At 39.8% G+C, this 9,896-nt stretch overlaps 1 protein-coding gene and 1 long non-coding RNA gene across 4 annotated transcripts; one reads left to right on the top strand and one right to left on the bottom strand.

Annotated features, from left to right (window-relative positions):
- Positions 1–349: 349 nt before the first annotated feature.
- On the bottom strand, positions 350–8,418 carry LOC143414037 (uncharacterized). 3 transcript variants are annotated; one of them, XR_013094604.1, is made up of 3 exons: positions 8,058–8,418; positions 4,380–4,697; positions 350–661 (listed from the first exon to the last, which is right to left on the bottom strand). It is a non-coding gene; the product is annotated as an uncharacterized LOC143414037 (long non-coding RNA). The 3 variants fall into 3 exon arrangements; XR_013094603.1 differs by having other exon boundaries at positions 4,380–4,710; XR_013094605.1 differs by lacking the exon at positions 8,058–8,418 and adding an exon at positions 7,320–8,029 and having other exon boundaries at positions 4,380–4,710.
- On the top strand, positions 3,723–5,603 carry LOC101477478 (phospholipase A and acyltransferase 3). Its single transcript, XM_004554770.6, has 4 exons — positions 3,723–3,868; positions 4,186–4,294; positions 4,405–4,682; positions 5,288–5,603. Exons 1-4 carry the CDS (start codon positions 3,854–3,856, stop codon positions 5,408–5,410), a joined length of 525 nt encoding a protein of 174 aa, XP_004554827.1. The 5' UTR covers positions 3,723–3,853; the 3' UTR covers positions 5,411–5,603.
- Positions 8,419–9,896: the final 1,478 nt, after the last annotated feature.

Consider the following 9,896-nt stretch of genomic DNA (forward strand, 5'->3'; position numbering starts at 1 on the left):
CATCTAACTTTACAAATGAGGTGATTAAAGCATAACTGACCTTAAGTTCGTAAACACTTATTTAAGTAGTGTCACTATTTGAAATGCACATTTTAAATTTTCCACTTTCATCATTGTTCTCTTTGCAGTATCTAAACTCTCTTGCAGGGTAATTACACACAATATGCTGCCACTATAGCAATAAGAAACTAAGATGTGAACTCTGCCTCCAGCCGCCCCCAACTAGCCTCTGTCAACTGTGCTGACCAGTCCCCATGGCAACTGGCACAGAACTAATTTTCCTGAAATGTGACCATCGCTTTTGGAAAAGAGTAGAAAAGAAAAAAAAATAACAGTTGTATTTGCTGTATGCGCTGTGAAAACACATCTTTCATATAGTGCCAGAGAACCCACGAGGCTTTGTCTTCTGTACAAATATGAGTGGCAGGCTCTTTTCTAGCCCTGAGCAAACGCTATGGTCCTCGTCATCCTCCTCCTCCTGACTCCACCGTGGGACTGCATTCTGTAGAAACAGTGTAAAAAAGACCACTGGCACTGAAATTGATTTGGCTTTAATTAACCATTGTACAATGATCCATGGCTTCTGCCAAACAGTCGGCGTGATTTACGATCCACTTGTGGTTGAATATGGACACAGGAGGCAACTTCAGCTGAGCTTGTTCTGTTAAGAAAGAAAGTAGTTCAGGCTGAGTTTGCAATCCAGAATTTAATATGATATTTGAGACACCAAAATACAGGCATTTTGAAATTCTCTCTTTCTCCAAAATATATTATATTAAAATATAATATTCTCCACAAGGAGACTACACTCTCCTAAAGGATTTTAAATGTTATGGAACCTTTTTTATCCCTCTAGCCTTTCAAAGTAAATACTTAGTTACAATTATTTGCAGAACATGTTTTCAATTTGTTTTTTCAGAATTCTGGAACAAAATTTAAAAAAAGACCCTCATATTTATATGTATTCTCTGCCATGTAATCCAATTTAGTATGTTTGATTTAAAAGCAGCAGCATATGTTATTGATTAGTAAGTAAATAAATCGGTATGTGCATTTTTCTCTTGTCCTGTATGTGACCTGAAGTCATTCATGTGTTTTTGGTGCTTCTTTATTTGCACAAAAAAAGGTCTGCTCACTTTAGAACGCACTTTAGTTACCTTAAACTTAAGCCTTTTACAAAAGGGGACAAGTTTTTCTCCGAGTGCACCGTGAACGTTTGCGTGCCAGCCGTGGGATTGCCGCTCCTTGCAATCGCCACCAATTCCTGAACGTTCATTGTTCTGCAGCTGATTGAGGTGGTTTCTCCTTTTAAGACTCGGTGAGGGAAAGGAGCGCAAATCACTGACTTAGCAATCCGCTCCCAACAAAATCTCCTCCCTCTTTCACTGTAACAGGCCAAAGATCGTGCTGCGCTTGCAAGTCTAACAGTCAATACTTAAAAAAGCCATGAAAAAGAGAGCAGCATTAGCATATCAAAGACCAACATCTGACAAGGGCCTGCCTGAACCTTCCATAAGTGGTGTGCACTGGGAGAAAAGGGTTTGACTGTACAGGAGGAAAGGTGGGAAAAGTCCAACAGTTGAAGATTACTGAGGGTTTTACTGCTGCTCATCAGTCACACAAGATGAGACCATCACAAGAGAGGGATTAGGAAGAATATTAGGGGGCAGATGTTGAAGATGAGAGCCCTCCTCTCTGCCTCGGGCTCTGATTAAACCCAGTATATAACACATGATTTTTTTCAGTGAGAAAGCACAAAGGTCAAAAGTATAGGTATGGTGGTCAGAAGAATAAATGGGAGGTATACAAGCCACGTTAAAAGCCAGAACTAACAGACGAGGAAGGAGTTCAGTGTCTGGTGTCAAATCTCTCCTCTGGCTTCTGTCTGCTGTCAGTGAGGTGAAGACAGTAGAACAGCAAAAGAAAAATTTGAAAAAATTCGTCTTGGCAACAGTGCAGGACATAGTGTATTACAGCTGTATTTAATGAAAAAAAGTGCTGCATTGATCATACTGTGGGGAATTCCTCCAAACATCCTGTAAAGCTAAAAGGCCAGGGAGCTCCCTGTGCTGGTCTGATTGAGGGTTTCCTGTTTTAAGTACTTAATGAGGAACTGGGGAAAAATCTAACTTCCAGGTCTCTTGACTTGGATGCTTTCCGGACAATAATAATGAAACAAAGCTTCTTTTTTCCAGGTTCTTCTGGATGATGTTACCAAACACCTGCTGTTGCTGTACATGTGCAGTTTTAAATTTTGTTCAGTAAGGGTCTTACATCAAAATGCAGAAAAGGAAAGCAATAAAAAAAAAGAGATTTCTAATAATGGCAAAACCAGAGAGAGGAAAAATGACTCGGCTGCAGTTTCCCTACTTTGTCATTTTGGAGCCTTAAGACAAAGTAACACACAAATGAAATATAAAAATTTTACTTGGACACTTTCAGTTTCACTTGATATGCTTTCCTACAAGAAGATAGCATGCCATATTATATTCAATAAGCTGATTCTGTTCATCTGGATGTAGCATTTTCACATAGCTGAACCAATGGCCCAGTGATGTATCAGGATAGGATAACTAGTGTGCAAGCTGAGATCAGTTTTATGTAGGGAGAAATTAGAGACTAAACCTGTACCTGGACTTAAAGATGGTTGAAGTTAGGCATTTTAACATGGGGGTCAATTACACTTGGAGTCAGCCTCAAGTGGCCATTTGAGGAATTGCAGTTGTCAGTACTTCTAGTTTGGCCATCCATCCATCCCTTCATTCTTTCCACTTATCCTTATCGGGGCTAACACATTAGCCTTGTGTCAGAATATCTTTGATCAGATAATATTAATCTGAAACAGTAGACTGTCAATTTTAGTGACACATGAGTGAACGCAGTGCTCAAGAGTTTCTACAGATCATAATGTTGGACTCTTAGTACGCTTACCTGCCTCCAAATAAATGCTAATATATAGCTGCTGTTTAACAGACCACACCACTAAAGGTAATAAATGCTACTTTCAGCAATTCCCTTGTCTTAAATAGCACAGCAGGTTGCTCCAGCTGTTTGCTTTGGCAGAATTTTATAACCGATGCCCTTCATGACGCAAACACAAAGGGTTTTTGTGCATTGGGCTAGAATTTTATCAGGGACCTTCAAATTTCCAAGCAAATGCATTAACTGCCACACTATGGAACAAACTAACTTTGCACCAATGTTAACAATGTTTATTTTGTCAATAAATTGTAAGGCATGAAAGACCATAAACCACAAATAAACACTTAAAATCATTACATTTACAACTGTATTCAGTCAGTTTACTCCACAATAACATTTCATTAGTTCCTTTGAGTCAGCGTCAGCTTGAGGTCAACAAGCTAGAGGTCTTTTAAATAAAATCCCAGATTGACATGTACAGGATATTGATTTTTTTCTTGAATTATGAGTAAAAATAATTTGAGAACTAAGACGGACCTTAAAGTCTTTACAATAGTTGTTTGTCTTGTATCTGTCTGATGTTGGAGTGTTTTATCTTGTTGCTGTAGATTTTCACCTTCTTTACAATGAACTTTGGTTTATTGTAGAAGGCTCAATCCAATGAACAGTTCACAAGAAATGAAACTTACCCTTTCTCGCACTGCGCGCTGCTTGGCAGCTGCTTAACAGCAACAGTCTCATTGGCTTTTCTAGTTAATGATTTGCAAATTTAGGCCATGTAGCCTCCATGTGGTATTTACCAATGCGCTTATCTAATCTGTCTTTGCATATTAGCACTTCTCCATCTGAAATGTAAGCTAATAAGTTTCAGTACCAGTCAGAGTAAATTCGCTACCAGTCGTGCCCACCAGCTGACTGAAGAGGTGAAGCCATGGCACCAACACTGGTGAGTGATCCTCTCCTTGCTTTTACTATTACTTAAGTCCACATTTTTGTGACTACATTGGTATGTTGTGTGCTTTTACTTGATCAAATTTTAATTATTTTTAGATATATGAAAATTCAGAATTTATGCTAACCTTTTTCTTTGCCACAGCAAAGAGATTCAAACAACTTTGATATATTATACATTATTACAATATCTGAAAATTACTAGGCGACTCATATTTTCACCTCGTTATGATTTTTGTTCTTCCTCTAGTCAGCTTTTACTAGCTCACTTGTCTGTTTATACTGAGTGCTGCCTTTTCTCATTATTTTCAGTTTGACAAAGAGCCAAAGCCAGGGGACCTTATCGAGATCTCTCGGGGGGCATATAAACACTGGGCTGTCTACATTGGAGGAAATGAAGTTGTTCATTTACTGCCTCCGAGTGAGTATTACATTTTTGACCTGCACAAAACACACATTAACGTGCCCTACATAATTCACAGATGTTGCTTTAGTGTCTCTCTGACCTCCTTTTTCCTCTTCCAAAAAAAGCACATTCAGGTGGTGAGTTGGGATCCTTCGGTGAACTGCTGACGTTACTAGACAGCGGTAAGGCGCAGGTGAGGCGTCAGAAGATCTGGGAAGTTGTCGGCTCCAGCGAATTTGAGGTCAATAATCTTCTGGATGATGAGTACAGTCCTCGTGAGCCTCTTGCCATTGTGAGGGATGCCTGCAGGATGGTCGGTCGAGAGCTGCCTTACTGTATCGCTACTCAGAATTGTGAACACTTTGTCACAGAGCTACGTTATGGAAAGCCAGAGTCCCGACAGGTGAGGGATTTTTACCTAAAAGAAAAGTCTGTGAGATCAAATGGGTTGTAAATTCTCTTGTGTTAAGCTGAACATGGCTTAAACCAACAGTGAAGAGCAACAGTAACACTTTATTGCTGTTTCAGTGAGAAATGATTTTATCAAAGTGTTTGTCTGCACCTGCGCTGGATGTGTTTATCATCTAAGCGCCTCATTTATTGTAAAGATACAAAGATGTAACACAATCTATTATGAATGATTAGAAGCAGATGTGGTGCTGAATAAATTTTGATTATGTATCAAACGGCAGATTAGCTGATTTGCAAGTTCCAAAAAAAGCTTGCTTAGTCAACCCGTTTGTCACCTTCGCTGCCATAAATAGCTCTCTGAGATGCATTAAAAAAAACTTCTTTTTCATAGTGTTCAATCAGAAAATGCAACATGGCAGCCGCTCAATTTTTAATGAATGTAAACATGGTCATTATTTTTTATTTTGTTTTTACTGTCTATTATTGCAGCCTTGTGGAAGTCAGCACTGAAATACAACCTCAACAACAATGCAATAACTGCTTTCCCTCCAACAACCAGCACAACTGCTTTTCTCTTTATTGTGTTTTTTTCCATAGGTTCAAACAGCAGCTGTGATTGGAGGCGTCGCGGTGGCAGGTGTAGCCGCTGCAATTTTGGGTGCCGCGCTGTTTTCCTCCTTCAACAAGGACGAAAACAAAAGAAGAAGAAATTATAGGTGATTGCAGTGACTGATATCATTAATATCAGTAAAAAGGAAGGAAATAGTTTGTTGGTGTAACAAGGTCAGCAGAAACAATAAGTTAATCACAGTGAGGATTTCTAGGATTGAAGATATTTTTGGAATTGTGGGTGATTTTAGAACGCTTAAATTTGTACTGCCTAAATTCTAAATAAAGATTTGGAAATTTGAAATGAGGCTTTTTGACCATATCACCGTACAGACAAATATACAATCTAATGCTTTGGATGTTTTTTTGCAATGTAGGAGGTCAGAGCACTGGGCCAGGCCAGTAAAGCTATCCGGTTGTTCAGTGATGACGCGACGAATCCTACTTCCGGGTCTAAAGTAGTCTGCGTTTAATATGGCTTTTGTGTTGTTAACATGTTTAATGTTATGTATTTTCTTATTTTTGATCTCAAAAAGCTCCTAAAACAGTCAGTGATCCCTGTTGACCTCCCTCGGCTTTTATTACCACTAATCATTTAATTAAGCTCAGTTTTTAAAACCTTAGGATGTAGCTACAGCCCAGCCCATGCAGCAGTATATGAATGACTAACCTCGTATTATGGATGGATTATCTCAGTTGTTCTCCTGGCTGAAGTTTGGTCCTTTTACAGCATCCTGCCATGCGATTACATTTGTTCCTGACCACCGAGAACACTCACGTTAACTTTTATCGAGTGGAAAAAAAGTTAGCTTGTTTATATTATGCTAACATAGCTGTGTCGCTAGCAGTCACGTAGCACATCATTATATACCAGCTAGCCAAACTTCAGTAACCCTACAAACGTCACTGCTGTTTAGTTTTCTGTCTTCATTTATGCTGGAAGTGATAGCAGAGCTGTACGTTTTAATTTGTTTCCAAAACCCCGCAGTCAGGACATGCTATATTGTATTTAGATAGAAGCTAGCGAGCTAACTCCCTGCTAACTTCTAACTCCGTTAAATGTCATAAATTCCGCTTTCATGGATGCCTGGATGTTAAACTCAATTGTTACACCTGGTAGAGCAGAACGCTGATCATTTTATTAAAGATGAAAGACTTTAGACAGTTTTTCAACTCTCAGTAATGCCACAGTGATAGTTTGATATATGGACCTGCAGCGGAGTTTAGGCCCAGACACGGCTAGTGACGTCAGACTGAACAATCGGATTAGCAGGTGGGTGCAGCTGGGCTTGCTTAGGCCCCAGAATCACTACAGAATAGGGTTGCCAACTCCCTGAAAAATAAATAAGGGACACCTCGTGGCCAGGGCCGGGCAACCCAGTTGTCTTCACCCTTCCCAGTGTGGTAGCTCTTTTTTTGTGTGTGAAATTATTTTTTAACCATTTGACTTGAATTTGATTTAAGCAGATGCATATTCTTTGTGATATGACCATATGGGAAACAAATGATCATTTAGCCATTTATTTTTAGCTCACAATGACAACATTAACACAGTAAAACAGGTCTCTTTCTTAAACAGAAGCCTGTCATGCTTAACTTTTGAGAATATAAGTAAATCTTTCTTTAAAAGAACTCTGTCCTACTTAACTTAAAATTATATAAATTAATAGAAAGCAATAGAACGAAAAATATTCTTGTAACAGCGCACATTTAGTGCATTTAGTACAGTTGGCTTCAGTTGAGGTATTATTTCAGCTTTTCTAAAGCTAATCAGCTGCTCCTGTTTGTAAACCCACTTGTTCCCATGATTACGCATCTTAACTCATCATCATTATTCATCTATGTATTACTTTTATGTATTATTCATCTATTTGTTGTAATCATCTATCCTTGCATTTGTTTATTACACAAAATAAGTTATATTATCACACTTCTGGCCACATAGCCCTGATATTCACTGCACATGCCCATATTAACCTTAACCAGAGGGTTTAAAAAAAACAAACCAGTGTTTACATACCATATCTGCTTCTGCCGTGGCCTGGCGGACAAAAAATTGGTAAAGGGTTCCCCGAGCTTTCACGCCCCTCATGTTCTTCATGTGCCCACCAATAGAAGCATGCCTATGGAAAAAGTGCGCCAGCACACAGTGCAGTGCGCTTTATAGTGCACTTTTCCAGCCAGGTGTTTTCCTTTTCCCATTCCTCCCTGTACTTTTGCAGCCTTTTTTTTTCTTTCTCTGAGCGAACAAACATTGCTGCTCTAATGCTGGGCTCACACTGTGCGATTTTTGGCCCATTTTGAGACGATTTTTGAGTCGTGCGACCGATTTGGTGATCAGCCCGATTTTGGCCTTCATCGTGCGTCGTGTAGTATACGTGGGGTAACGAGAAGCGATTAACACCTCACGACCAGCTCCCGATCATCAATCGCTCGTGAGGGTGTCACCGCAGCTGCTCACGCGCAAACACGTAAACGTCGGTGAAAAAGACGGAGCAGCACAGCTGTGCAGCGTGTGATCTGGACACAAGCGATGGAGGCACAACTTGTAGAACTTTGGAAAGCTCATCCGAGCCTTTTCCATGTGGCATCACAAAATTATCACGACCACAACAACCGTGAAAATAGTTGGATTTACATTGCTGCTCAATCACAGCTGCCTGATCATGTTTTTCATTAGCAATTTAGCAAAGTTGATGTGGTGGTGTGTCTGTGTGAGTGAAAGACAGAGAGAGAGCGACAGATTTTCTGTTATAACCTTCATTTTATGGACGCACAGTGTGCCGTCCGAGACTTGCACCGCAGTGTCGGCGTTTGTTTCCCTGTTGGCCATGCTTGTTGTTGTGGTCATCGGTTGTCTTCCGGTATTTTCTCCGTAAGCGACCTTTCCTCAACCAATGAGATGAGCGGTAATCTGACTTGTCATACTCGAATTGTCATAAGTGTGCTGTCAGCTCATTGGTCACAAAGCAGGAGAGGGGCTGGGAATTATGTTTTCAAACAAAGTGTTAATTCCATTAAAAGTTATAGACTACTTTTGATTCTCACTGTATTACGGGACAAAGTGCGTCCCTTATTAGCTCAATACGGGACGTGTACTTTTGTTTCTAAATACGGGACGATTCCGTTTTTTAAGGGACGGTTGGCAACCCTACTACAGAACCCCACATTGTTTGAGGTCACCGTTTGTGAGCTCCATGAAATCCACTGCAGTCTGCAAACACTCTGGTCATGGGACAGAATCCAGCAATAATAAAGCCTCACACCGTCCACGCTTTGGGAGTCTGATGGAACGGTTAATGGTGGCTGATCGTGAGGCTCAGAATCACCATGCATAACAAATGTGCAGCATTTTCACTCTGTGAATGATAGAAAAGACATGCCAATAATATGCATGATTACAGAGAGATGGTGAGTCACAGCCTCAAACATGATCACTAATTAGATGGTATCCATTCATTGATCCATCCGTCTAATCCAGGGCCGATAAATCGATATTTGATCATGAATAAATATTTTTTTCACAGTTAATTTAGCTAAGAAATGCACTTTATAGTACATTTGTTCACTTTTCTTTACACTCTCCAGAGCTCTTTGCCTTGTAATTTTAGCCACAGTGGTTTGGGCTGCTGTCAGTGAAATGTAAGTGACGTTTACAAGCTAATAGAAAACATTCTCATAAACTTAGAATGAATTCATGAAAAATACACAGGAACAGATTGTTGGAAGTTGCCATGTTGTCCTGCCATCTTGAACACAGAGCTCATAGGTGTTCACGGGCTCTGGAGGGAAATTTGAATTAATGTCTGCACCTTCAGACTCAAAATATGTAGAAAATACGCAAAATGTTTTCCTTTTACATTTTATATAAAACCGATTTACCAGTAGGCCGCCTTTGTTATTTTCTTCTCAATGCACTCTGGGTAGTGACGTCACATGGTTGCACCGCATCGGGTTCACAATTAGCAGCGCACTGGAAATGGCTTCTGTTCGACTTTTCCCGTTTGAACCAGAGCAAACCGAGGGAGAGGATAAAATAGTCAACCAGTACTTAGTTTAGATGAAGATGAAAACAATCTGTCACACGAGGACGCGAGAGTGAGGGAAAACTACTGGTGTCTATGCAGCTACTGAGAGTGTTTGTTGTAAAGAGCTCAATTTTATGGCAGCAGCTACCCATGGTAACGCATAAGCGCATGATAAAAACACTAATAGAATTCTATTTTTTATTATACAGTGAAATTATGAAAAATTACAATTCTCCATGCAACACAGTGCACCAAAACTTTGAAGCCATATGTCTTAATCCAGATGTTCTTTGGGCAGCCCTTGTTAGTCTCCATGACCAGTATAGTGCTGGTCTACTAAGTCGTAACCAGGTTACTAATAGGCAAGTTAATTAACACCATTGCTACACTGCAAAACAACAAAACAGGTTAGCTGAACGAAAGCGCCTATACTGACGACAACCAATACATGTCATAGTGCCAGAAAAAAAATGGCCACTCCCACGGCTCCAAAATAGTTTTAAACAACAAAGATTTAATGAATAACAAAAAAAAATTTAGTTATTCTTAAGTATGTTTTTATGTAGTGG

The sequence above is a fragment of the Maylandia zebra genome, linkage group LG19, assembly GCF_041146795.1.
Source record: "Maylandia zebra isolate NMK-2024a linkage group LG19, Mzebra_GT3a, whole genome shotgun sequence".
In the NCBI taxonomy this organism is placed as follows: Eukaryota; Metazoa; Chordata; class Actinopteri; order Cichliformes; family Cichlidae; genus Maylandia; species Maylandia zebra.